The sequence below is a fragment of the Xyrauchen texanus genome, chromosome 33 (assembly GCF_025860055.1).
Source record: "Xyrauchen texanus isolate HMW12.3.18 chromosome 33, RBS_HiC_50CHRs, whole genome shotgun sequence".
In the NCBI taxonomy this organism is placed as follows: domain Eukaryota; kingdom Metazoa; phylum Chordata; class Actinopteri; order Cypriniformes; family Catostomidae; genus Xyrauchen; species Xyrauchen texanus.
Window position 1 is genome coordinate 19,667,456 of NC_068308.1, and position 26,645 is coordinate 19,694,100.

The 26,645-nt window shown below is 39.9% G+C and overlaps 2 protein-coding genes and 1 pseudogene across 5 annotated transcripts; all 3 read right to left on the reverse strand.

The window, feature by feature from the left end:
• Positions 1-610: 610 nt before the first annotated feature.
• On the reverse strand, positions 611-9,090 carry LOC127626629 (chromobox protein homolog 7-like). Of its 2 annotated transcripts, XM_052102561.1 has the most exons (7): positions 8,827-9,090; positions 5,673-5,708; positions 5,499-5,542; positions 5,201-5,266; positions 5,018-5,084; positions 4,634-4,922; positions 611-1,006 (listed from the first exon to the last, which is right to left on the reverse strand). In XM_052102561.1, the coding sequence occupies exons 2-7, from the start codon at positions 5,673-5,675 to the stop codon at positions 807-809; spliced, it is 669 nt and encodes a 222-aa protein (XP_051958521.1). In that variant the 5' UTR covers positions 5,676-5,708; positions 8,827-9,090; the 3' UTR covers positions 611-806. The 2 variants fall into 2 exon arrangements, with proteins under 2 accessions (XP_051958521.1, XP_051958520.1); XM_052102560.1 differs by lacking the exon at positions 5,673-5,708.
• A 4,343-nt stretch (positions 9,091-13,433) lies between these two features.
• Positions 13,434-18,907, reverse strand: LOC127626630 (josephin-1-like). Of its 3 annotated transcripts, none has more exons than XM_052102564.1 (5): positions 18,777-18,907; positions 16,066-16,778; positions 15,854-15,982; positions 15,267-15,461; positions 13,434-14,937 (listed from the first exon to the last, which is right to left on the reverse strand). In XM_052102564.1, the coding sequence occupies exons 2-5, from the start codon at positions 16,347-16,349 to the stop codon at positions 14,838-14,840; spliced, it is 708 nt and encodes a 235-aa protein (XP_051958524.1). In that variant the 5' UTR covers positions 16,350-16,778; positions 18,777-18,907; the 3' UTR covers positions 13,434-14,837. The 3 variants fall into 3 exon arrangements, with proteins under 3 accessions (XP_051958524.1, XP_051958522.1, XP_051958525.1); XM_052102562.1 differs by having other exon boundaries at positions 16,066-16,796; positions 18,777-18,901; XM_052102565.1 differs by having other exon boundaries at positions 16,066-16,775; positions 18,777-18,894.
• Positions 18,908-22,903: 3,996 nt separating this feature from the next.
• LOC127626666 (X-ray repair cross-complementing protein 5-like) lies at positions 22,904-24,549 on the reverse strand (annotated as a pseudogene).
• Between the last annotated feature and the right edge of the window lie 2,096 nt (positions 24,550-26,645).

The window sequence follows — 26,645 nt, forward strand, 5'->3', positions numbered from 1 at the left end:
TTCTGAAGTGTTTCGGGCAATATTATCTGCTCATATTCAACCAAATGCTTCAGAACTCATTGGATGGCGCTTCACAGTACAGATGGACAATGACCCATAGCATACTGCGAAAGCAACCAAAGAGTTTTTTAAGGGAAAGAAGTGGAATGTTATGCAATGGCCAAGTCAATCACCTGACCTGAATCCGATTGAGCATGCATTTCACTTGCTGAAGACAAATCTGAAGGGAAAATGCCTCAAGAACAAGCAGGAACTGAAGACCGTTGCAGTAGAGGCCTGGCAGAGCATCACCAGGGATGAAACCCAGCATCTGGTGATGTCTATGCATTCCAGACTTCAGGCTGTAATTGACTGCAAAGGATTTGCAACCAAGTATTAAAAAATGAAAGTTTGATTTATTAATCTGTCCCATTACTTTTGGTCCCTTAAAAAGTGGGAGGCACATATACAAACTGTTGTAATTCCTACACCGTTCACCTGATTTGGATGTAAATACCCTCAAATTAAAGCTGAAAGTCTGCAGTTAAAGCACATCTTGTTCGTTTCATTTCAAATCCATTGTGGTGGTGCATAGAGCCAAAAAGATTAGAATTGTGTCGATGTCCCAATATTTATGGATCTGACTGTATAGTGCAAATACATGTATATGATAAAAAATATGTTTCATATTGTATTTGCAGCACAGATAGACTTAGTCTGAAACACTGCCAGAAACCATGCAACAACATAATAAAAACTGCTAAAACGGACGTACTAATAATACTCTTTCAATCTCACCATCCTCACCTCACCTTCTCCTCGTCCTATTAGAACTCCATATCCCAGCTTCTGAAGAAGCCTCTTGCAACCAAGGCCTCTCTAAAAGTCGCTGTTAGAGAGTTGATGGTGATATCAGTCACAGTTACCTCCTCAGGGCCCATAACTGGACTCCAGTGCTCTGACAAAGCAGATGCAGTTGTTTTCTCTGATTCAGTGGTTGGACTCCAGCCTTCTGTTCTGATATGCTCTGAGACAGCGAGAGTACATTTTATACATATAAACAAATTTCTCATATGATTTCAATGTCAAATAAACATGATCATAAATAGTCATGCACTGTATGGGCAGGGTACTGTTTTAGGCAATGAAATTTATGTAACAGATACATTAAAGACCCCATGAAACTGCTTGACGAATGCAGTTTCCATTCCTGTGTAAATATATTTCTATTGAAAAAATTAGTGACTGCAAGATGAGTCATCAATATTTTTTGTCCTTTTGCCAGAAGAGCAAGACTGCAAATGTAAAATCTGCATATCTGCAAAAAGTAAAATTTGTCAACTTTTAGGAGAAGACTAGCATATAGAGCAGGGGTCGGGAACCAATGGCTCACGAGTGGCTCGCCGGGTGTCTCACCATTCACCAACACATGAAACTTTAAAATTTTCTAGAGGTACTTTTTCAGCAGTAAGTGTGGGTGCGATTGCAAAGCTTGAAGTCAATGACAGTTTTGATTTCCTTTCTTCCGAATTTGTATATATTTGTATCGTACAGCTACTCCTAGTGAACAAGGTTTGAAATGAACACCCGCCAAATGCAGATTTTTCATGCGGAATATTTTGCTGATGTACCTTCTCTGAAGCACTTCTCCAAAACACGCATTCATAGTTCTAGGGCTCATTTCCCAATAACTATTGATCTTAGCTGTTAAAAGCATTTTCTACAAGCGATTTTATGAATGTTCGTTTTTTTATGTGCACCCAGGGTGTGATATAGCACCTACCACCCGCAAAACAGGTAATAATAAAAAATAAAAAAAATGCTTAAAATGCATTTAAGAAAATTTAATAAATCAAAATGTGAGAATTGATATGATTATTTTTGTGTTTTACTCATTATTGGTCTGTTTCTTCATGATTGAAACTGGCACTTAAAGGGTCATGAAATACAAAAACACATTTAACTGATAAGAATAATTCACACCATCAATATTCCTATTTAAAAAGAAGATTATAATGCCATTTTTTATTTGAGAGTTTCTAGAATTATGGAAAGGTTGTCTGGAACTTGTATAACAAATGTGGTCTTGCTCCAGAAATTAGATTGTGAATTCAAAATTATGTGTATTTTGGCATTTAGATGCATTTGATGGACAAAACCTTTCCAAAGACATAGTGACACATGGTTATATGACAGTGATAATTAAAATAATAATAAAAATGAGTTTGTCAGAAGTTTACATATGCAATGTAAAGTAAAACAATTATGAATGAGAGGTCATGTGACACCATGCGAGGAGCAGACGTGTGAATGGCGAGCTCTGCGCACTTTGCTAATTTTATTACTATTTGTGTAATAAACCAGTGAGATTCGATACACCCTGCTTCTTAACTGTTCTAGGAACAATTTTCCAAAAATTCGAAATACTCGGGCTCTGGAGACATTACAAGACACTTACGTGCTCAAGCCGATTCCCCTCATTGGCAGGCTGAAAGCCCCGGACTCAATTTGGACGGTGAACTGAAAGAAACTGCTAATCTGCAAGCGACCACGGTGGATTTGGAACGTGTTTGGGCAAAACTGGAGGATTTGGAGAATCGTAATCAACGAAACAACGTCCAAATTGTTGGAATTCCTTATCGCAGCTGCTAATGGTTCCAGGGCAAGACAGAACAATAATGGGATACATTTTCAGCCGGGTTCCTTCCAGTGGCTCAAACAGTGCATTAAGTATTTGGCCATTTTATTCCCAGCAAATTTGTATGATTTTGTTAATTTCAACCCTTTATTAAAAAGGTTTTTGAGCAATGTGAGTAGGTGGGCCTCATTACATTTATTGGGAAGGTTAATGTTATTAAAATGAATTGTATTCCAAATTTCAGCTACCTGGTACAACTACAATCTCTCTCTGTAGATGTCCCCCTCTCTTATTTCAAGCAATTTTATAGAACAGCAAAGTCCTTCATTTGGAATGGTAAACATCCCAGATTACACTTCAATAAGTTACATAGGCCAGTTGACAGAGGTGGGCTAGGTCTACCCAAGAGTTTGTTTTATTATTATGCATTTGGCCTCAGACATTTGGCTCATTGGTCGCTCCCACCTGAGAGAGCCCCTCCCTGGTTTTCTATTGAACAGGAAGTTCTTTCCCCTATTTTGCCATTGCAAAGCCTTTCTATCAAACTAACCGGAGAAGTTAAGTCACACTCCATTATCTCGCATTTGCATGCAGTATGGACAAAAGTGTTCAGAGTGTTTAATTCGGACAATTATTTAAATGTTGCCTCGAGCATATGGCTGAACACAAAATTAAGTATTAACAAGTCTCCTTTCTGCTGGTCAGAGTGGATTCTGAGAAAGGTTAAGACGCTCGGTGACATATATGAGAGTGGAGATCTTTTGAAAAGATGGTTCAACATTTTAGGATTTCCAGATCTCAGTTCTTTAGGTATTCACAGCTGCACCACTTGCTCTGTATTATTTTTGGGAGTAGCATACACCCCCCTAAAGCGGCAGATACTCTAGAAGTGGTGATTACTGCTTTTGGAAAAGGTCATGAGGCATCAGTGTATTACTCCCTGTTAATCTAGTGTCTGGGGGATGGAGCTTAAACTTCTCTCAAGAGATTTTGGGAGAAAGATTTAAACTTGGTATTGGAGGAGGGAGTGTGGGCTAAGATAAAAAAAAAAAAAACAAGTCTACATCTAGAGATGCAAGGGTGCACCTTATGCATTTTAAGATTTTGCATTGATTCTATTGGACCCCCTCTAGATTGTATAGATTTGGTCTTAAAGACACACCCACCTGCTGGCGATGCCAATTAGAAGACGGGGACCCATGTATTTTGGGAATGTGTTAAGATCCAAGAGTTTTGGTCGAAGGTTCAGATTCGTGTGTGATGCAGTTGACACTTGGTTTTCGTTTTTCCTCACACTGTGTGTTTTGGGTGATGGGGTGGTCCTGAATGTGGGTGATAGATATAGGGAGAGCTGGGTCCTGACCGGCATGATGATTGGCAGGTGGGTAATCCTCAGGGGATGGAGGTCGTCTGGTGCGCCCTCATTTCATAAGTGTTGCTTCGAGTTGGCCAGGGTGGTGGCATTTGCGAAGATGGTATATAGGAGGCTGGGCAACCTGGATATATACATCAGGTAGTGGGGAGGCTATCAGGCCTTTTTGGAGGGCTCTTGGGGAGTGGCAGTGGAGAGGGGCCAGTGTTTTTAAAATTTACTGCCGTTACCTTAATAATATGTAATCAAGTTATCCATACAATAGTAACTGTAATCTGATTACGGGTATTTTAAAATGTAATTTGATTTTATTTCAAGTACTTGATTTTTGTAATTTGATTATATAATCCAGATTACATATAATCCGTTTCCCAGCACTGCATATAGACATCTTAAAAGCTAACAGAAATGGACTAAAAGCCACACAAACTCCAGCTTTGATTTCATCAAAAAATAAAAAATAAGTAGACGTTCCTTGCATTTTCAGGTTTAACAAACACCTAATTTATCATGGATCTAGTCAAGTAGGAAGAAAAAAGAGATTTACTTGCAGTGGTGGTTTATTGCCAGCAAAACTGCAGTCTTGATATAAAATTAGGTCAAAGTGACGACTACGCCTGCCCTCTGACAACTAACACACTTACTGTTTAAAGTGTTGCTGCCAGTTTTAGTTCCTTCCTGTCTTGCGTCTTCCTCCTCCTCATCCTCCTCTTCCATAACCCCCTCGTCATAATCTTCTTCCCTTCTATCCCATTCTTCCTCAGAAGTCTCTCTGGATGCTTTCTTCTTTCTCTTGTGCTGGTTTAATCCAAGGTATATACATGCCCCCGTGGAGTGGAACCTCTCATCCACAATGCCAAACTGTGGGTCAAGCGGTCGTGTCACTGAGATAGGCAGTTGTGCAGATGAATTCTCTGCACCTTGGTGTGCACTCTTTGGTAGAGGAATATGTGGGTAGACAAGACTTAAAGACAATGTTTAGAAAAGAAAAAAAATCACAGAAATGAGGAATTGGATGTTTTAATTACCTGCATGAGCAGTCTTTTTGGTTTTGGCCCTCTTTTACGCCAGCACACTGATCTGTCTCTCTGTTCTCTGTTTGAAATGAGAAATAATAAGAAAAAGCAGATGGGACAGATTCAGACACTAGTGGTTATTAGGGAAAATTCACTGTTGAGAAAGTGCTCTTTTTTTATACAGTAATTGCTCACTTCTCCTCATAGGCTAAAACCAGTCGAGGGTCTAGGATGTGCTCCTCTGGCTCCCATGTACTGTACCTATTAAGTCAATAAAAAGTTAAACAAGTCTTATATGCATATTTAATTAGATGAGCATGCCAACATTTTTTTTTTTTAACAAATATTCCATACATTTCCATACAATTCCAAAGCTTCTAGACAATGGTAATAGTAGTAAAACTATCAAGACATTTAAGTTTAGGAGTTTAATACTGTTGTTGTCCTTCTTATGATTTAAAAAAATTATAAAATAAAAAAAATAAAAACTTACTTCGGAGGCCATCCCTTCCACTTCAACAAATACTCGACATGTCCCTTAACCGCAAGAAATTTATACAAAAGAGAGAAAAAAAACATTATTATTTTTTCTTTTCAAATAAGAATTTTCCTGGTTTATTTTTTCTTACAAAAGATTATGTAATGGTACTCTGAAGTCATAACATACCATAACTACAGTGTTCTAGATAGAAGGTCTTGTTGGCTGCGTCCGAAAGGTTCAAATTTACCTTAGTTATTGAAGCCCCAAGGAAAATAAAACTGCGTAGTCTACCTCACTCTCATCACCACAATATTCCAAATGCGATATGTGTCCACAGAGATTATTCAGACCAACACTTTAACGTTAATCTAAGGGGGACATTTGTGTGCCACCCCATAACATGTGTGACTTGAGACAAAAATAAAGTTGATTATGTTTGAGTTTTAATATTTTTTAGAAATTCAGCCAACTTGACTATCATTCGCAATCGCAGTTTGGCATAATGGCATAAAAATGGGTTTATGTGAACTGCATTAGATAATGATTAGAATCAGTAAGAGATTAGACATCTCATCTTAATTCAGTCTGCCTGTATTGCAAAGCATATATGTTGTGTTGTGTAAATGTGTTGTCCAGTCACTGAAACAAAATAGGGACCGTCTACAAAGTATTGATATGACTTTGTCATTTAAAAACACACAACTCAAAAAGAAATGCAATGCACACAAGATGCATGAACCGCTTCTATATGTATATTCAAAATCTTAAAGTGGTTTTATTCTCACATCCACTCACTAAGCACATAATAAGGTACACCATGGTCCTATTAAAGTGCCCGGCATGGTCTTCTGCTGTTGTATCCCATATGCCTCAAGGTTTGACATGTTGTGCATTCAGAGATGCTATTCTGTTCACTACAATTGTGAGTGATTATCTGATTTACCGTAGCCTTTCTGTCTGATGCAACCAGTCTGGCCATTCTCCGTTGACCTCTCTTATCAACAAGGCATTTTTGTCCACAAAACTGCCGCTCACTGGATGTTTTTGGCAACATTATGAGTAAACTCTAGAGCAGGGTACTCAATAGGCAGACTCCGGTCCGGATCCAAATTTTTGTGCTAGTTATCAGACACCTGGCTAAGTGATTGTGTAAGCATACGTGTTGACGTCGCCCCATAAAGCCTAATTTACTGTGCGTACGAGTTGCAGGAGCAGTTGTTTCAACAATAGTAGCGAAAACACCGCTACAGCTTAAAAAAAACTGCAGAAAACAAAAATGAAGCAAAGTGAAACTATCTTCATCTGTCTGATATGGGATTCAGACAGTTCAGCTAAGCCAGGTCTGTTTCAGGACAAGTTAACGTACCGCCTTTAGACTATAATGTTTTTTTCTAAATTTAGCTTTATTAATCAGCATGTTATGAGCCTTTCATAATAAACAAACAGATATTTGTTCTAATTTTGCAAGATGTCTTCATGGCTAAGAAAGCCTATTTATACTTAAATTAAGCCTATTTTGTTTGTTGTTAGTAGATTCTCAAAGGAAAATATAAAAATGTTCCATTCAGACTTTTATATTTTTATAAATTTTCTCTCAGGGGACACCCCTGAACCCACAGTATTATTTTATCTGTCAAAAGGCCTCCTATGTCCCATACATAGGTAGAGATTCTGAATGTAAAAATATTTAAACACTAAAACTGGACTGCTGTCATTCAGCTTCAAAACAAACTGTTGATCTTATTGTTTAATATTCATATCCAAGTGTCCTCGACTGATGAAGTCATGATTAAATATTTTGATCTTTTGGAAGAAAAGATCTCTTATGGTGCGTTCACATACAACACAAATCGAGCGTTTCGCGCTGCGCGATTATATACAAAGTCAATGCAAAGATGCGAACAGACGCAAATTCGCAGGGGGCAGTGCGAATGAAGCGAATGGCGCGAAGCGAAAACGTGAAACCATAAAATTTTTCAACTTGAGCGAAATATCCACATGACGCGTTGACGCGAAAGTCTATCAGCATTGTGATTGTCTGGATGTCACTGACGTTCTGACTTAGTAGCAGAAGAAATCAGGAAAAATTTATGAAAAAATGGTTGTTGGGCACCTGGAATTGTATGACACAACGTCAACGTATCTGGGACTTCCACAACAGATACAGAGCAGCAATCATTGTGATATTGACCATGGTTGATGGCGGAAAGATAAGTTGTCATAGAAGCACCTCTTCCTGTCCTTTTCCAGAAGAGAAGGGGGAATACTCGCAGGTGTGTGTTACTGGCGCAAACTAGAGTTCAAACACAAATTTAATCCAGTGGTCAAACTCGAGTGTTGTACGTGAACACACCATTAGACCCCACTACTTTAACTGCTCTGGGCCCCCAATCCTCATCAGGATTTTTTTCTAGCCTTTTTTGTTTTTTTACAAAGTACTATTGCTGCCAACGTGGCAAGTTAAAAAAAAAACTATTAAGGAAAGATACATAATTTCCTTGCCATAACTACTGTCAACATGTAAGATACATATTATTATCCGGACCTTTGCTGGAAAGGAAATGTTGAGACCTTTAATTGAATACCACTGCACTGGACTGTTGCACATGAAAATCCCAGGAAATCAGCGGTTAAAGGAAATACTCAAACCAGCTCGTCTGACACCAACAATCATGCCACAGTCGAAATCACTGAGATCACATTCTTTCCCCATTCTGGTGGTTGATGTGAACATTTGTGAACATGAGTGATTTTATGCACTGCTGCAACATGATTGGCTGATTAGATAATCGTAGGTGTACAGGTGTTCCTAATAAAGTTCCAGAGTGTATATTAATGTGGATTCTTCAATGGAGAATAAATACTACTGGAAATTTTAGAAAATAATGTAAAATCTTTAGTTTTCATCCAATATCTAGTGGATGTGCATTGCCACCTAGAGGTACAATTTGGGTTTGGTTTTACTCTCATTTGTAGAATTAATGCAATTGAGGGGGAAAAAAACAGTCCCTCATTTGCATCAGCGACAGTTCAACACATTTATAACATCTATGCGTTACAATATAACAATGCGGATAACGTCAAACTAGGTTGTGTTCTCTCTTCTGCACTCTAATGAAATTTAAATAAAAAAATGTATGTCATTATGCTCAACGTGTAGTAATCGATTTAAGTTTCTCGAGGTTGAATGTTTTAAAAACATCAAGCATCAAACCAACTTTATTCCGGTGGGGACAGTTACGCACGAGTGCATTGGTTTGACTCACATCCAATGCTGTCAAATCCTCAAAGCAGGCACAGACACTGTCAACAACACACAGCTACACACGCATTCATTTACCTTTCTGACTCTTTTCTTAATAATTGATTCCACAGCAAACACTTGCTCACCAACTGCTGACAGTTCCATCGGCTAAGTTGATCTCCTAAAATAAAGAAAATATTGTGCTTTCCCTTGCTGTCGTTAAAGTAATCACGAACTGTAAACCACACTGTCTGTCTTCTCTTCCTGAACACCTTCCCTCTTTTCCGCTGATGTGTTTATAATTTAATATTTCATGCTTTGCACTGCTCCGTTTCCTTGCACTTGATCCGAGAAGTGACTTTTTAAATCTGCGACACATCTGCAGCGCGCCCCCGCGCGTCACACAGAGGATTGACTCGCTTACGCCACACAAGTACCAGCAAGAGTCACAGTAGGCCTATATTTATATTTTGTGCAGAGTAGATATGGCTTTACCATGAAACATCCCATTTATATGTTCCCTTTGCAATCCAAAAAATAAAATATAATATTTGTCTATTAGCATTACTTGCTGTATTACAATAACTATCGATTATTTTTCTTTTTCTATTTTCTTTGAGATTTTAACAGGATTGGGAAGGTTACTTTTAAAATGTAGTCAACTACAGATTACATGCTGCAAAATGTAATTTCTAATATATTCCATTAGATTACTAACGTTCAGTAACAATCCAAATACTATGGATTACTTCTTGAGGAGGGGTCGAATTTGTCACCTTTTTTCACCAATAAAAAAATCTACCAGTAGGCTACAGTAAGACAAAATACACATACTAAAAATACGTTCTCTGAAAAAGCCTAAATATCTTATGCAGCGTTGCTTCTAAAATGAGATAAATCAAACTGATCTTATTTTAAAGTTGCACACAGTAATTTCTTGCTCATTAAAAAAGTTGAACTCCAAAAGACATGCGTTGTAATTTTGCAGTATATGTAGGAAAACATGACCACTCACTTTAAAATTAAGACTCAAGTTATAAAAGCTGTTTTATTCAACATGGAGAGGGTCTCCTCTGGTACTCGAAGTCTCAAGTTGTCAGGCAGAAAGTGGTGACCATGGATGCTTCCAACACAGGTTGGGGGGCGGTGTGCAATGGACGCCCAACTTCTGGCACCTGGACAGGTGCGAGGAGGGCGTGGCACATCAACTGCTTAGAGCTATTGGCTGTAATTCTAGACTTAAAGGCTTTCAGTCAGAATTAGTGAGCCTGGTTTGCTCAGTCAACATGACAGTTGTGTCATATATAAACAGTCAAGGCAGAATTCATTCACCGCCACTGTTGAGAATGACGCGTCACCCCCCTCCTATGGAGCGAGCATCATCTCTACCTGAGAGTGACATATGACCCAGGCTGCCTGAATTACGGTGTGGGTCTACGGTCACGCTACGGTCACGCTAAGGGGTGATACCGGGCGAATAGAGACTTCTAAATTTCTAAATCTATTTGCCTCAGTGGCGAATGCCCACTGTCCCCTCTGTTATTCTAAGCCCCAAGGCCTGCTGGGAAGGGATGCAATGGCACACAAATGGCCAGTGATAAAAAAAATATGCTTTTCCTCCAGTATACATGATCCACTCTGCCATATGCAAAGTCAGAGAGGACAAGGAAACGGTTCTATTAGTTGCACCGAAATGGCCAACCAGCCATGGTTTACGGAAATGATGGAGATGCTGTACCATGGGAAATACCACTGAGGAGGGATCTTCTCTCTCAGGCGCAAGGCACAATCTGGCATCCCCAGCCCCAGCTGTGGAACCTGCATGCGTGGCCCCTGGACGGAGCGCACTATATGCACCAGAACTGATGTGTTCAGTCATGAACACCATTTTACAAGCCAGAGCACCGGCCACTAGATGGCTCTATGCACTCAAATGGAAGGTGTTCGCTGATTGGCATCTCTCACACAGCAAGGACCCAAGTAAACTGCCCTATACATGAAATTGTAATATTTCTTCAAGAGCGATTAGACTCACCCCGTCAACTATATGTGGCAACTAAATCTGCCTATCACGCACATGAAACCGCTGCCTCTATTTAATCATAAAGTTCCCATAAACCCATCTCGGCCGGCTACTGTCCCGACTTGGGACTTAACTTTAGTCCTAAAAGCTCTCGCAGGGCCCCCCTTCGAGCCTTTGTATGCTGTTGATTTGCGTATGCTCTCCATTAAAACCGCATTACTGCTGGCTCTGGCCTCAGTAAAAAGGTTCTGTGACCTATATGCATTATCAGTCAAAAATCCATGTCTGGAGTTTGGCCCCGGTCTTTCAAGAGCCACTGTCAAACGCAGGAATGGCTATGTACCACACCCTTCAAAGTGCAGGTGGTTGACCTTCAGGCCTTCGTCCCTCCTCCATTTAAATCAGATGAGGAACAATCATTGCATTTTTTATGCCCTGTGTGGGCGTTACATACATATGTTGAGCGCACACACCATTTGTCTGATCAGCTCTTTATATGCTATGGAGGCTGCACTAAAGGAAAGTCCATCTCCAAGCAAAGACTTTCTCATTGGAATGTCGATGCAATTACTCTGGCTTATGAATCGCAGAGTAAGAATTGCCCAATTGGTGTTAAAGCACACTCAACTAGAGGTATGGCCTCCTCGTGGGCATGGACGAATGGTTAAGACAAATGTTTTGCAGCAGGATGGTCCTCGCAAAACACGTTTGCAAGGTTTTACAACCTAGACGTAACGTCTCTTTCTTCGCAAGTCCTCTCTGTTTAGAGCACTTGCTATTCATTGGCTCTATACACACACACACACACACACACATACTTACTTATGCCCCCTTTTGAAGTTTGGGCTGCGCATCATTTACACAACCACCTGCATTCAGGCTGTTATAATTCCATAAGTCACAAGCACTTCATTATGAATAAACTCCTTTCCTGACCAGGTTCATAAGGATTAATACATACTATATGGCTATAGAACATATATTAATTATGAGTACTCTCCTCCTGACCATCATGAGGATCACTCACTGCGGCATACACATGTCGATCGCTGTCCCATAAGACTGTGCAGCCATGCTTCCTATCTAGGAAGTTATGTTGTGTAGTGCGGCGTGATGGAATTCTGTTCCCCATATGTGTTAGTAAACGCAATGTCAAGTGGACTGAAGTAGTAAGGGAATGTCTCGGTTACGTACATAACCTCGGTTCCCTGAGATGAAGGGAACAAGACATTGTGAACGCTAGACTCAAGAGTTCTTGAGGCACAAGCAATGTGCTCCTTGTTCTCATTCATAGGTTCTGAGGAAATGACTGTGCACCTGTTTTATAGTGGTCAGTTCACGGCAAAATGATCGGTCAATTTCGCGCCAAAACAGTCGGGGCTCAAACACCATAACCAATATTAGAATATTGCGTTATTGTAGAGAGGTTTCAAATAGGTTGTGTATGAAGGCACTCCCATATGCGTTAGTAAATGCAATGTCTTGTTACTTTCATCTCAGGGAACCGAGGTTATGTACGTAACAGAGACGTTTAGCATTTTAAATATGTAATCCCATTACATGTAGTCTGTGTGGCAGGGCGGAGGGTGGGGCCGTGTGGAGATTCTACACACCCGGTCCCTTATTAGGCTAATCAAGCCTCCAAGAGGGATAAAGGCAGACCGCGGAAGATGGTGCAGGAGAGAGAGATCATTTACGGTCAGCTAACCATCATGTGTGTGTTTGTGTTTGTGTTTTTTGTTTAATTCTCTCATTAAACTATTATTTATATTGTCAAGCCGGTTCTCGCCTCCTCCTTTCCCTTATATCCCTTTACACTGGTGCCGAAACCAGGGAAGGAGGAGGGATGCCCGGTGCGGAGTCCTCGACACTCCCGTCACTGCCATCCGACGGGGGATGGAGTAGCCCGACAGGCCAGACGCGGTGAACGGCCGCCGTCAGTGAGGCGAGTGGGGACTGGACTCCCCGACAGCCTTTTAAAGATGGAGCCGCTGCCGGGGCGGAGGAGAGCCCTGCCATCCCCCAGAAATGCGAAGGGGTTGAAAGAAGACCGCCGTCCGCGAGGGGAGGAGGGAAGTGACCGGGAATGCGGAGGGGCGTTCTGTCTGCCGGGGGTTGTGGGTCTGACTCCGGTCCGCCGTGGTGGAGTGGCTGTCGTCCGCCTGAGAGGGTGGAGGAGTGATGGAGGACCATGAGACGTGTATCAGAGAACCAGCGAGTAAGTTTTTTTTTTTTTTCCATCTCTCTCTCTCCTCTCCCTCTCTCACTGCCGGTCCGCGTTGGCCTTTTCCCTCTCTCTTAAATTTTACTGTTTTTTTTTGGGGGTACTACACGGTTACAGGAAGTACCCCCCCCTCCCCATTTTAATTATTTCTGTTTCCCTCCCCTTGTCCCCTTCCTCATCCAGGTAGACGGGGATGACCTGCCGGCAAATGGGGTAGAAGGCATGCTGCTCCCCAGGGAAAGAGGGGGTGTCTTCTGTTTAAGTTTCTCATTAAACTATTATGTATATTGTCAAGCCGGTTCTCGCCCCCTCCTTTCCCTTATATCCCTTTACAGTCTGTTACTCTCCCACCCTGTATTATAAAACAACGATGATGCAAATCTCTCACACAAATATGTAAATGGTGTGAACATTGTAAATAAACAAAACTACACTGTGTACATACAAAGACAATTTTAATGATGTCACAGCACATTTAACATTGTACATAAAGTGCAATCATACGCATTTTATATGAATGGAAAAATATGGCATGAGCACACGCTGTGCCTATCCCCTTAAACGTGGGGGTGGGGGGGGTTTAGATTGTCATGGCCAAGGAACCTATTCATCTCTACAGTTTTACAAAGCACCCTGTGTATGGAAATTTGGAATGTTCCTTTTAAATGATAGTATCTGATTAGAGTATTAATAACAATTTTGCAGTCTTTACATGTGAAGCAGTGTTTTACACCATGTGAAGACTGAATATTGGTGTCCAAGTGTGAATAAAATTGAAGTTGGATCTACCTGAGATGCATTAATAGACTTCCCTTTGAATGTGTACTCTGCTCCCTCTGTAAACAGTTTAAGGTCATGTTAATCAAATATCAATCAAAATTTATGAATAATAAACAAAAGGTAAAAGCCTAGATTGTCGAAATGAAGGAAACGGTCAACTTAATTTTCCTCTTGCACTACACTTTCTATGTAAAAATATTTTCAGCTTTGAGTTGAACAACTCTTGTTTTAAAGTACAGAGTTTTTGGCAGTCTAACTATTTTATCTACCAATTCTAACCTGTTCCTGCTATGTCCCTACACGTAGTCCATGATTCAGCAAGCCTAAATGTTTCTAACAAGAACATTAAAACCAGAGTGTTGTTTAGAGCAACATTTTACGGTAAGAGATTAACATGTGACCATTTTGGTAATAAATGCTATAAGAAACATCCAGCAGTGGTGCCATGCTGTACTGAGATACACAGGACATCTCATCAGTCACTATTCCGTTAAATATGTAGAAAAATAGTCATGCAGGGGCTTTTGGTGTTCATTCTCTAAATCTTTAAATTCATGAAAAATAAGTACATATGCACCCTTGTGTTAAAAATCCAGTTGGCCAAATATATACCTTTAACTGTCACCTGTAATGCAAGAGAGGTTGTTAAGATGTGTGGCAGACAGTTCAAACAATCACATGATGGACGCATGGGAAGTCACATGGAAAGAGAGAATTGAAGCACAGGGAGAACACATCACAACATTTTCCATTACCTCTCACTTTCAAGTCAGAAACAGTACAAAGTAAAATAAATAATCACTGTAAAAAAAGAATGCATCGGATTCCCAAATACCAAACAAAATTCTCATAAATCGGTTTAGTGTTTAGTTGTCTTGTGATATCCCTGCGTGTTCTGTGCTGCTTTAGCCTCCATGGCAAGAGTCCAGTTGTGTGTGTGTAAACAAAGTCTGACCAGTGTGCTTTCATGACTGGTTGAGGGCAACTCCATTTGCTCTTTAAAATGTTCCCTGATTGAACCTCATATTTCCCTCCCAAGCATTAACTTGAAACCCCCCCCCCCAAAAAGTGAAACTTTTATCAGGTATCAGACCTCCATGTCTGGTGGACTTCCACCTCTTCTGGCACAACCAATAGGAGTTCACAGTTCTTCCCTCGAAGCTGGTGACGCAAGAACTTCCTGTGAAATCAATACAATGTCTAGTGAAGATAAAGCACACCTCCACATAAAAAATCTCTTTCTTTCTTTCTATGGAACACAAAAGGAGATGTTTGGCAGAATGACAGCTTTGGTTACCATTTACTTTCATTGTATGGGAAAAAAATGCAATTAAAGTGAATGGTGACTGAGGATAATATTCTGTCTAACATCTCCATTAGTGTTTCATGGAGAGAAAAAAAGAAGAAAAAAAAAAAAAGTTGTACGTGTTTGAAACAACATGAGGGTGAGTCCATGATGACAGAAGTTTAATTTTGGGTGTTACTATCCTTTAAACACTCCACACCTACCCAAGTTCATCGGCTGTTCCAATAGCATGTGGACTGCGCAGTTTTGAGTCCAAGTTATAGTAGACTCCTCCTACCTCTCGAACTCCAATCCAGTGCTGGCGCTTGAGCGGAAGTCGCAGCGGCCCCCAGCGCAGATTGGATGGCATGTTTAAGATGAAACCTGTGACATTCGGCAGTGCAATGCCGCCAACATCCCTATGGGACAACATATACAGATTTAGTGTGGGAAATGGAAAGGCTTCAGCGATAGTTTGTTTTAAGTGATAGTTCGCCCAAAAACATTCTGTCAGTCACTGAACCTCTATGACTTTTTTCTTTGAAACACAAAAGATTTTAGACAGAATGCCAAGTATTGACAGCCCCAGTCACCATTTACTTTTATTGCATCTTTTTTTTTCTCCATTCAATGAAAGTGAATGGTGACTGAGGCTGTCAGTACTCAGCATTCTGCCTAACATCTCCTTTTGTGTTCAATGAAATAAAAGAAAGTCTTACAAATTTGGAAAAACATGAGGGTGAATAAATGATAAGAGAATATAAATGTTTGGCTGAAAAAATTATGACAGCATAAGGGGGAAAAAAAGCACCTTCTCTTGTCCCACCAAACAGCCTCAAATCCACGAGTCTGCAATGCAGCCATGATGACATTCACATCATAGTTGCCATTACCCAGCATGTTTTTCTTGTGGGGTGTGACCAAAGTGCTTGGGGAGAGCCTGTAACAGAGAGGAAACAGAACTGAGCCAAAAGAAATGTCAAAATCAGCCTCTTTTAGAAGCACTAAATTCTTTACCCTGACCTCTGGTAGATGTCCTGAAGTGCATCCCTGCTGAAAGCTGCTCCATCCTGGAAGACATTGTTTAGGGCATGCAGAGCACACAGTTCTCGATGCTGCTTTTCATGATAGATATCAGGAGGTTGTGAGGAGGTGGGAGGTGTTCCAGCTTTCAGTCTCTCCTCCAGCTCAGTCCCACGTCCACCACCAGCTTCTCCTTTCTGCTTGCTGACCTTCCATGGCATACAGCCCAAATCTTTAAAACCCCCCACTCCCCTCCCCTTACCAGAATATGGAGTACTCCCCATTCCTGCACAGTTTCTGCTATGTCACCACTATCATCTCCACAGCAACATCTCAGCTGCTTGGGATGAGTGGCAAGGGGAGGGGAAGTAGCTACTGGGATAAATAGTTAGCCAGGGCACCTTTTTATTTAAAAGTTAATTAAAAAAGGAAATAAGGAAAGCACACGTGGTCTGTGAAACCATAGAATATTCTTAGAAGCTAAGAATCTGATTTGATCCTCTTTCTGTGTTCTTCATATTGTTATTGCATGAAGACATGCTAAGTACCATTGCAACCACTAGGGCAAAGCAGTTCTTTCCATTTTGGGTGGCATCAGGGAGGAAAAGGCTTGTAGCTTGACATGTACAGCTGACTGGGAGTAAATGGGTCAGCAGTGCAGAATTCTGGAAGGGCAAACAACTGCCATAGTAGTCACAACACTGTGAGCACTGCTGTCATGCAGAGAAAACCTTGTCAGATGAGTAAGAAAGAAATACAGAAAGAGATTCAAACACACCACACACGCGACCATATTTCCTCCAAAATGAAGCATTAATTAACATTTACCTAAGGGACAAGAACACAAACTTTTACTCAAAGGGTAGTTCACCCAAAAATGAAAATTCTCTAATTTACTCACCACATCCAAGATATGTATGACTACTACTTCTGCTGAACACAAAGATTTTTAGAAGAACATTTCAGCTCTGTATGTCCATATAATGTGACTAGAACTTTGAAGCTCCAAAAAGTACATAAAGGCAGCATAAAAGTAATCCATAGGAGTCCAATACTAGTTAATAATAAAGTTTTTCTTAATAAGATTTATATTTATATTGAAATAATGTGTAGTTAGAGGTTTGTGTTTCTTTACATATGAAAGAGTATTCCCAATTAGTTCCACTCAATAATGTAAAGATATTCTAAACTGATTATGAAAAACAACATTGTATCGGCTTCGGATCGGTATTGGCCGATACTGAGATTTCCGATATCGGAATCGGAAGAGAAAAATTGGTATCGGTGCAACCCTAATGCAATCCAATCAGTTTTGGTTGAGAACAGACCAATATGTAACTCAATTTACACTTCATCTTGACATCAGCATTCTTCTTTGCTGATCATGATTTCAAGCTCGTTTACACTTCCTAGTGGCATCTAGCACTCTGCACATGTGTCAAGCACTAGGAAGTGTAATCATGCTTGGAATCATGATAGTGCCTAGAGATTGCAATGACAAGACGTACAGTAAAAAATGGGTTACATTTTGGTCTGTTCTCACCCAAAATCAATTGGATCGCTTTAGAAGACATGAGGTGTTTCTTAATGCAAAATGCGAACATCAGTCTTTGCTTACTACCTTGAAAGAGCGAACTTGGATTACACAAGGGCATAAAATGCATCTATGTGAGATTTGAGATGTATTCAACAACCTCATAACCACTTTCTTTTTTGAGGTGGGTGAAGACGTCAAACAAGTGCACAAGAAGGTTAGAAATCAAAAATAACAGACATTGAGAAACAGCCATGGAGTCTTATGGATTACTTTTACGCTTGCTTGATGCCCCTCAAACGGCGACGCGGCTTCCAGTTCAGAGATGCGAAGAGCTTCGCTGAAGAGATGAAACTCGGGGTTCCAGCCTACGAACTACGCTTATATGCACTCTAGTCACGCCCATTTTGGCGGGCTTTGTTGCAGTGAGCGCGCGGACGCCTCTCATTGGATGCGAGTTCGCCCAAGCTCGTCTATAGGCTGCAGCAGTTGCCGCAGAGCAACCTATGAGCTCGCTAGCTAGCCCGCTCAAGGTCTGCAGCTGCCGCACTGCGTTGACAATGGATACAAAAATTAAGGATAATTTTTTGGCTTCAATATCTCAGAAAAGATGAATCTTTCCCGTAGCGTAAGCTAGCTTACGCAATACTCGTTCCCTCATCTAGAGAGAACCGAGGTTACGTTAGGTAACCGATACGATTACTTTTATGCTGCTTTGATGTGCTTTTTGGACCCCATTCAAAATATTCTTCTAAAAATCTTCGTTTAGGTTCTGCAGAAGAAAGAAAGCAAGCAATACACATCCGGGATGGCATGAGGGTGAATAAGTGATGAGAGAATTTTTAATTTTGGGTGAACTATCCCTTTAAGGCTAATGTGAATTTGTGCCCAGGAAAACTGCATCAGGAATGGTGCAAAACTTCCTGCCAGCTAACTAGATGGGTGTATAGTAATTGGTTACGATGAGAAACGATATTTAACACTTTACGCACAAGTTTAAAAATGTATCTTGATATAAGCTGAACATCTGTACGCCGTCTCTCCAAATGTCTCTCTTATTTCATCACAACAACTGCGTTCATACCAAATTGACACTCTGGCTACGTGCTACTCGTTTGGTAGCAATGGACAAAACACTAAAATCCAAAACCTAAATACATTCATTCCTAACTCTTACCTCTGCCTACATGCGATTGTTTATAATCTGGTTTGCTTTCGTTGTTCAAAGTTGATGTTATCGCCTCCACACCTTGTTTAATCCTGTCTCTTGTACTTTTTCTCTTGCAGCTCTGTGGCTCAACATGAGCATGCGCAAAAGATGGCTTGTCAGAGCTTGCGTCATGAGCAGGTTGCGTCCCATGGGACTGTCTATATGGAGGCCCAAACCTGCAAAAATAATAAATAAATAAATGCAATAATAAAAATAAAGGAATAAATGTCTTGATAACACAAATATAATTAGTTTTTAATTAAATGCATTCATGAATTTATTATTGTATGACTTTATTCCTTTATTATTTTCTATATTTATTTTTAACTTTATTTTTATTTATTCATTTATTTTGCATTGTTTTAAATTTTTTTATTTATGTGTTCATTTATTTTTTATATTTATTTATTCCCACATATATTTATTTCCATATTTATATATTCCCATATTTATTTATTTATTTATTTATACATGTATTTATTTTTACTTTTCTGTGTGCAACATGGAAATCAGGGAGGCGGTCCTTACGTAGCTCCAGTGCATCATTGGTTGAGAGCTCAATAGTACTTATCGAAAGCAGATGGACGTCCCACCTTTGCACCCCCTGACTCACACAGATTTAGAATATGCAAGGAAACGTTTGGCAGAGAGTTTAACAATCCAATATGTGCTTCGACATTCATAACGGCCAACAGTTCAGGAAATGAAGCATGGTTGTATCTTTCACAATGAACAATCATAACAACAGAAAACAATATTATAGATTTGCGGACATCAAAATATGAAGTTAAATACACAGAAAAATAGAAAAGCATAAGATTAAATCATATCATTTATGAAACTTGCTCATTTTGTGGTTTTGTTGAAGAAACAGCTCCCCATTTATTTTGTGATTGTAGTATAACCAATAAATCTTGGATTGACTTAAGCTCTTATGTGTTTAGCCCCACAAACAGCTTTAGTTTGCACGATATGGCTATGACCTAACGTCACATCAAAACAAGTCAAGAGTAATCAAGCACACGCTTCAATCTACAATAAACCAATGGTAAGCAGGACCCGCCCAAATAATTATCATACAAGAGACAGAAATGTAAGAATAAATACAAAAATAAATACACGTGGGAATATTTAAATATGGAAATAAATACACGTTGGAATGAATGCATAAATAAATAATAATAAAAACAAAAACAAATTAAAGAATAAAAAGTTTTAAAGAATAAACATAAAAAGACAAAATAATAAATAAAGGAAAAAAGTCTACAAAAATAAATTCAGGAATAACTTATTAAAAACGAATTATATATATATATATATATTTCAAGACATTTATTCCTTTATTTATTTTCTTATTATTACATTTATTTATTTATGTATTTATTTATTATTTTTGCAGGTTTTATCCTCCATATGTCTATTTCTTTTTGGACTGTCTTTAAAATAGACATTACAAATTAAATAAACAAAACTCTTTATTTAGAACCTTATGATATTTTGCTTTGTTTTCAAAACCCATATTTTTTATGAAAACAAAATTACATTTTTAATCTTTTAATTATCTTGTCAAAGTTTTGTAATACTGATCTCACAATATTCTTTGAAAGCCTTTCAAACATGAGATCACAAAACAAAAAGCTTATAAAAACATTACAAATGTTAAAGCTTTTCAAATGAATGTAACTGCTCTAATATTATATAGCAAAACTAGGGCAGATTAAAACTGGGAACTCATTCCCAAATATTTACTACCTGACCAATCAGTCACCATGTGTAGAAAATTGTTGATACATGTATTTGTCCACAAACTGACAAAAAACCCAGGACCAACAGTTGCAGATATAGGGATAAAGTTATCAAATTAATTATGTGAAATATTTAAGCGCTTGAATTGGTCATGAAGAATGACTATTTATCAAAACAGTTAAAGGTTATTTGAAATAACCTGTTCATAACCTAATTAATATTCATGAGTTTCGTGATGTCACAACCAGCACTCTGCCTAAACTGTCCCCACATTCATTTTTAAAACAAAGGTACGCCCCTGGCTGTGGTCTATTTGAACCATTTCAATTTTTGTGTTGTCTGAAATACTTCTTGAAATGTTGTGACTTTTTTGTCAACCTGCATCACCTCGGTCTATTGATGGACTACGATCTTGAAATGGAATACATAGACTAACTATTGCCAACAAAAGCCTTCATCAGCCAATTAACAAGGACAATTGCATCTATGTGAAATTCTGCAATTAATCAAGAATGGACTTCAAATACATTGGTCATTAATCTTACAGTTCAAACACAATCGATGTTTAAACACTGACCCTTAACACTTACTTAGTTTAATAATTTTAAACCATGATTTTAACTATACATAATTAATATTTACATTATATTCATGATGTTAGCCAGAGGGGAACTGGCCCCCACAGTGAGTCTGGTTTCTCCCAAGGTTATTTTTCTCCATTAATCTACATCTTATGGAGTTTTGTTTTCCTTGCCACAGTCACCTACAGCTTGCTCACTGGGGTTATTAATACAACTATTATTTAATTATTTTTAAACACGATTAAGAATCGTATTTTATCTAAATTACACAATGATGATTCATCGACTTTATAGACATTACAGCTTTATCGTCTGTTAATGCTGATCTTCTGTAAAGCTGCTTTGAAACTATGTGTGTTGTGAAAGGCGCTATACAAATAAAATTGACTTGACTTTTGAATTTAGGGTCATGAACATGCATGCAAAGTGTGGACCCACTGATGTGATGTAGAATGTGTATACATTATTTCTATTGCGATTATGATGTTTGCGGATCAATTTGAACAGCATTCATTCATGTTCAAAGGCCCAAAAATTAAAATATTTATTTGATTTAAGTTGTTATGTTGGTTTCTCACGACCCTCTATTAGCCTCTAAGGGGGAAAAATGAGATTTTACACACTTCTGTAACATACTTTGTCAGACACAGATGGTAACATTTAGCTCATTTGCATTTTTGAGTTTATAGTTTAACTAAAATACTGGATAAACTATTTTGTTCTCCATTAATTATAATTGTTTTCTTTTTTTTGATAGCTCTTTTAGGGTCATGAACATGCATGCAAATTGTAAATACACTGAATTGTTGTGGAAAGTCTATATATAACTTGTCATTGGTAAATAAATGGGCCTGTATTTTAAGTTGTGCAGATATATTTTTTCCCTCTATAAATACAGTTTATATTTCATATGTTCTCATATCGTTTTTTCCTTTTGTAATCCGTGACAAGTCATAAAATTAAAGGTTTACTGTTATAACCTGTTTTTAATTGTATTTAAACTGAGTGGGTCAATTTGTCTTTAACATAAGTTTCCAACAAAATGAGGAATAAACATAGTTTACATTTCATATGTTCTCATATTCTTTTTTCAGTCTCTATCGGGCCACAATAAAGAGTTTCTGTTTTTACTTAATTCCTTTCCTGATTTCTTTTTCGTGTGAATTGTGTTTAATTGCATGGAAACCAAGTAGGGTGAATTTGATAGTAAAATGTGACAGAGTTGAGAATACTTAAGACTAATTGATAGCTGAAAGCATAACCAGACTTTTTATAAACATAACACAAAGGGCAGGTGACATTTACAAATTACAAGCATTTCTAATTATGTGGGCACAGATTGGACATTGATATATCAAGTCCTCTCTCATCTCCTCACTTCTCTAAGTTTTGCAGTCACCCTTCTGCTACAAATGAGTGGAGTATCCTTTAGCTCTCATTTCTACTATTCTCACCTGCACTCTTAAACCTTGGGTCATCTTGTTGCTCTCAAAACTACCAGGAATAATGACTACTGGATCTGTTCACTGGCTACAAATAGCAAGAGCAGCCTTGATACCTTTTTAGTCCCTCCAGAAACTGGTCAAGGGAAGACAATATTCCCCAAGAAATCAATTTGTGTTTATAGCTAACTGAGGCATAACCTACCAAGTTAAAAACAATGTTTCAATTCCTAATCAGAAGTCATTTCGTAGCACTGAGGCTTACAAATGAGGTGAAACAAGGTCAATCAGTGCCACTGTCAAAACTATAAAATTAAAGCTTTATTGCATGTTACAACAACAGTCACAATGTTGAACCTAATTATGTCTGACATGGCCTAGATAGGCAAGACACACTCAATATGACAGCCACTTAAAATTAGCAAACCAACAAAAAAAAAAGTATGAAAATAAGTCTTCATAATGTCAAAGTGTCATATAAGTTTTTTCCCCATCCAAATATGGGCAAGATTTTAAGAACAACAGCTCATTTAGAAAGCTGCATGGTCAGGGCATCTATGAGCTCCTGTTTCTTGGTTCCTGTTGTTCGTACTCCGAACTGCTTGCAGGCATCTTTCAGAACAGGCACAGTCAGTTTGCCCAAAGTGCCCTTTGCCACGAGGTCTCTGAGCTCTTGCTCAGACATCTCAACTGTTGGCTTCTTTTCAGCACCACCACCACCACCACCACCACCAGATTGAGCTGTGCAAAAGGATGTACAGTGTTGTTAAAGAAAGACAGCAGTTCAAAGCACATTAAACCATACTGCTCTGTTTTTGCACTTGTGGTACTCCAGTGTGTTTTTATTAATTCTTTATATCAATATAAAATCCTCTCCAATCTCACCAGGCTTGCGCTTAGCTGCAGGCTTTCCTTCTGGGTTATATAGCCTGGAGGATAGACTAAATCTTTAGACTCTTGAGTCAACGAGCCAAGACGATCATCTATAATTTTTACCTTTGGCCCTAATGAGGGTAAAAAGAGTGCGATACATTAAGAGAGAAAAAGTATATTTTCAAAAAACAATTCAGAACACTGCAAATACTTGTAAAATCCTCAATGGGCTCTGGTGCAAGCATGTCCAAAGCTTCCAGATTACTGTAGTGCTGTTGCAGCACTGGGTTTTCAAATGCATCACACTGTAAATACATAAGATTTACATATCAATTAACACTCCTTGACTGAAGAATGGCATGTATGTAAAGTATGCTCTGGAATGAGTGTGCTCAGTGTGTCAAGACAAACCACACACTTGTATTTAAAGCAGAGCATGTGCACAATATCTTTCATCTTGTCCACCAGCTCATCAGAGGCTGAGGAACCCTCGTGAGCATAGGGCAGGAAAATCACATGAAAGCCTAAATTACAGAAATGCACAATTGTTAACATGAATATACACAATAACACGAAGACTTAACACATTACAATACATGTTATAATTTCGTGATATGATGATGATTGATAGTAATTACCTGGAGGTGTTGCCTGTGTTTAACTTTTATCCAGCTCTTCTCTTTGAGGAACCAGTGCCACAAACCGAGGTGGAGTGTTACAGCCAGGGATGTATTTGCACAACGCAAAAACATTTTTCTCACTGCACTTCAAAAGCAGAGCTGTAAACTTACAGGAGCTTCCTAGGGTACACCAAAGAAAAATATAAAACTGCACAACACCTTTCCAAAATATGTGAGACCCATGTTCCTAATGAATATCTGAGAACTGGAAGAATTTATTTCAGTCTGCTTCTTTTCAACATTTGCTTAATACATGAACAAATGAATACTCGCCTGATATCTGCTCTTCCTCAGGATATATTAAGTGTGCAGGCCGTAAATGATGGTGCAGTTTGAGGCGGTCCATGGGCTTAAACCCCATCAGCACCAAACCAGGATCATCAAACTTCTTAATCTCATTCACCTCATCCATCTCCATCACAATCTACTTGTTCCCATAAACCTTTATAAGAAGATTAAGTGTAAAAAGATAATTGTGAAGCTTTCCACTAAGGAAGACACGGGAACCAGCGTCGGCTTCAAGGTAAGATTTTTTAATTATACACTTTCCGTTCGATACACAATCGTATAACACACGTTCTTTTAGTTGCTACTCTGGGTGTAGGCACTCTCTCTCTCGAGGCTCTGTGGCTGCTGCTCTTTTATGCCGCTCTCCTCATGGTTACTGTAATCACCTGCGAGAGTACGGCCCCCAAGCCTCTGTCTGAAGCGTCCGTCTGCAACACAAAAGGGAGAGAGAAGTCAGGTGCATGCAAAAGCGGCCCCCCACGAAGTGCAGCTTTAATCTGTGTAAACGCCTGTTGGCACTGCTCTGACCATTGGACCGAATCGAGCCCCCTTTTTAGTGAGGTCAGTCAGCGGGCTGGTGACATCCGAATAATTAGGCACAAATCTTCTGTAATAGCCAGCCAGCCCCAGGAACTGCCTCACCCCCTTTTTGGTCTTGGGTCTAGGGCAAGTCGCAATCGCCGCGGTCTTGTCAATTTGGGGACGCACCTGGCCATGACCCAAGTGGAACCCCAGATACCGTACCTCCACACGCCCAACCACGCACTTTTTCGGGTTTGCCGTGAGCCCCGCCCGCCGCAGCGATCTCAGGACGGCCCTTAGATGTTGCATGTGCCGCTGCCAATCATTGCTATAAATGATGATATCGTCTAGATAGGCAGCAGCGTAAGCTGTATCTCTTATGGACTCTTCTATTACTCCCATCTCAAGCATCGCCTCCAATTCTTCTCGAACTACTTTCTTTTTGTGTTCGGGCAAGCGATAGGGGCGGCAACGTACCACCACGCCCGGCTCAGTCTCGATATGGTGATGTATGATGTTTGTGCGGCCCGGTAGAGGAGAAAACACGTCTGCAAACTCCTTTTGTAATTCGGAAACCTCTGCGAGTTGGCGCGGTGAGAGGTGGTCTCCACAAGGAACCGGGGTGTTGAGATTGCGGGCTTTGTTTACCTCTGGTCCGAGCTCCGCCCTCTCCGGAACTACCGTTGCCAACGTCACAGAGGCCGCCTCTTCTCTCCACAATTTCAGGAGGTTGAGGTGATATATTTGACGTGCGCCCCTCTATCGGTACGTTTAACCTCATAATCGAGATCCCCTACTGGTCGTGTGACCTCAAAGGGTCCTTGCCACTTGGCGAGTAATTTAGAGCTTGATGTTGGGAGTAATACAAGCACTTTATCTCCCGGTGCGAATTCCCGTAGCTGAGCACCCCTGTCATACAGCCGGCGTTGGCGTTCTTGAGCCTGGAGCAAATTCTCCTGTGTTAATTTCCCCAGTGTGTGGAGTTTTGCTCTAAGATCAAGAACGTATTGAATTTCGTTTTTACTATTAGAAGGTCCCTCCTCCCAAGCTTCGCGGATGACGTCGAGGACCCCGCGTGGGCGTCGCCCGTACAGCAGCTCAAATGGGGAGAACCCCGTGGAGGCTTGCGGGACCTCTCGTACTGCGAATAACAGAGGGTCCAGCCACTTATCCCAATTTCTAGCGTCTTCGGTACGCAATTTACTGAATCATATTTTTGAGCGTCTTATTAAATCGTTCCACCAGTCCATCTGTCTGAGGATGGTAGACGCTAGTGCGAATCGACTTAATGCCCAAGAGTTCGTAAAGTTCGCGAAGTGTTCGTGACATAAAAGTAGTGCCTTGGTCGGTGAGGATTTCTTTCGGAATCCCCACCCGGGAGATTATTTTGAAGAGTGCCCCTGCAACACTACGTGCTGAGATGTTGCTCAAAGGCACTGCTTCCGGATATCGCGTTGCGTAATCCATCAGGACTAACACAAAGCAATGTCCGTGTGCCGTCCGTTCTAATGGCCCGACGAGGTCCATTCCAATTCTTTCGAAGGGAACCTCGATCAATGGAAGGGGGCGCAAAGGCGCTTTTGGGGTGGCCAGTGGGTTTACGAGCTGACATTCGCGGCACGCCACACACCACCTGCGGACGTCGCCGCCAATGCCTGGCCAATAGAAACGGGCTATTAGACGGAGAAGTGTCTTTCTTTCCCC

What these genes read in the sequence shown, in the direction of transcription:
- LOC127626629 (XM_052102560.1), bottom strand. Translation starts at nt 8,895, where the DNA reads ATGGAACTGTCAGCAGTTGGTGAGCAAGTGTTTGCTGTGGAATCAATT. An exon ending in TTAAGAAAAGAGTCAGAAAG is followed by an intron (nt 5,543 to 8,826) that starts GTAAATGAATGC and finishes CTTGCGGTTAAG; the next exon opens with GGACATGTCGAGTATTTGTT. An exon ending in TGGCAGCAACACTTTAAACA is followed by an intron (nt 1,007 to 4,633) that starts GTAAGTGTGTTA and finishes TCGCTGTCTCAG; the next exon opens with AGCATATCAGAACAGAAGGC.
- LOC127626630 (XM_052102564.1), bottom strand. Translation starts at nt 16,349, where the DNA reads ATGGGGAGTACTCCATATTCTGGTAAGGGGAGGGGAGTGGGGGGTTTT. An exon ending in GTTTGGTGGGACAAGAGAAG is followed by an intron (nt 15,462 to 15,853) that starts GTGCTTTTTTTC and finishes GTTGTCCCATAG; the next exon opens with GGATGTTGGCGGCATTGCAC. An exon ending in GGAACAGCCGATGAACTTGG is followed by an intron (nt 14,938 to 15,266) that starts GTAGGTGTGGAG and finishes TTGATTTCACAG; the next exon opens with GAAGTTCTTGCGTCACCAGC.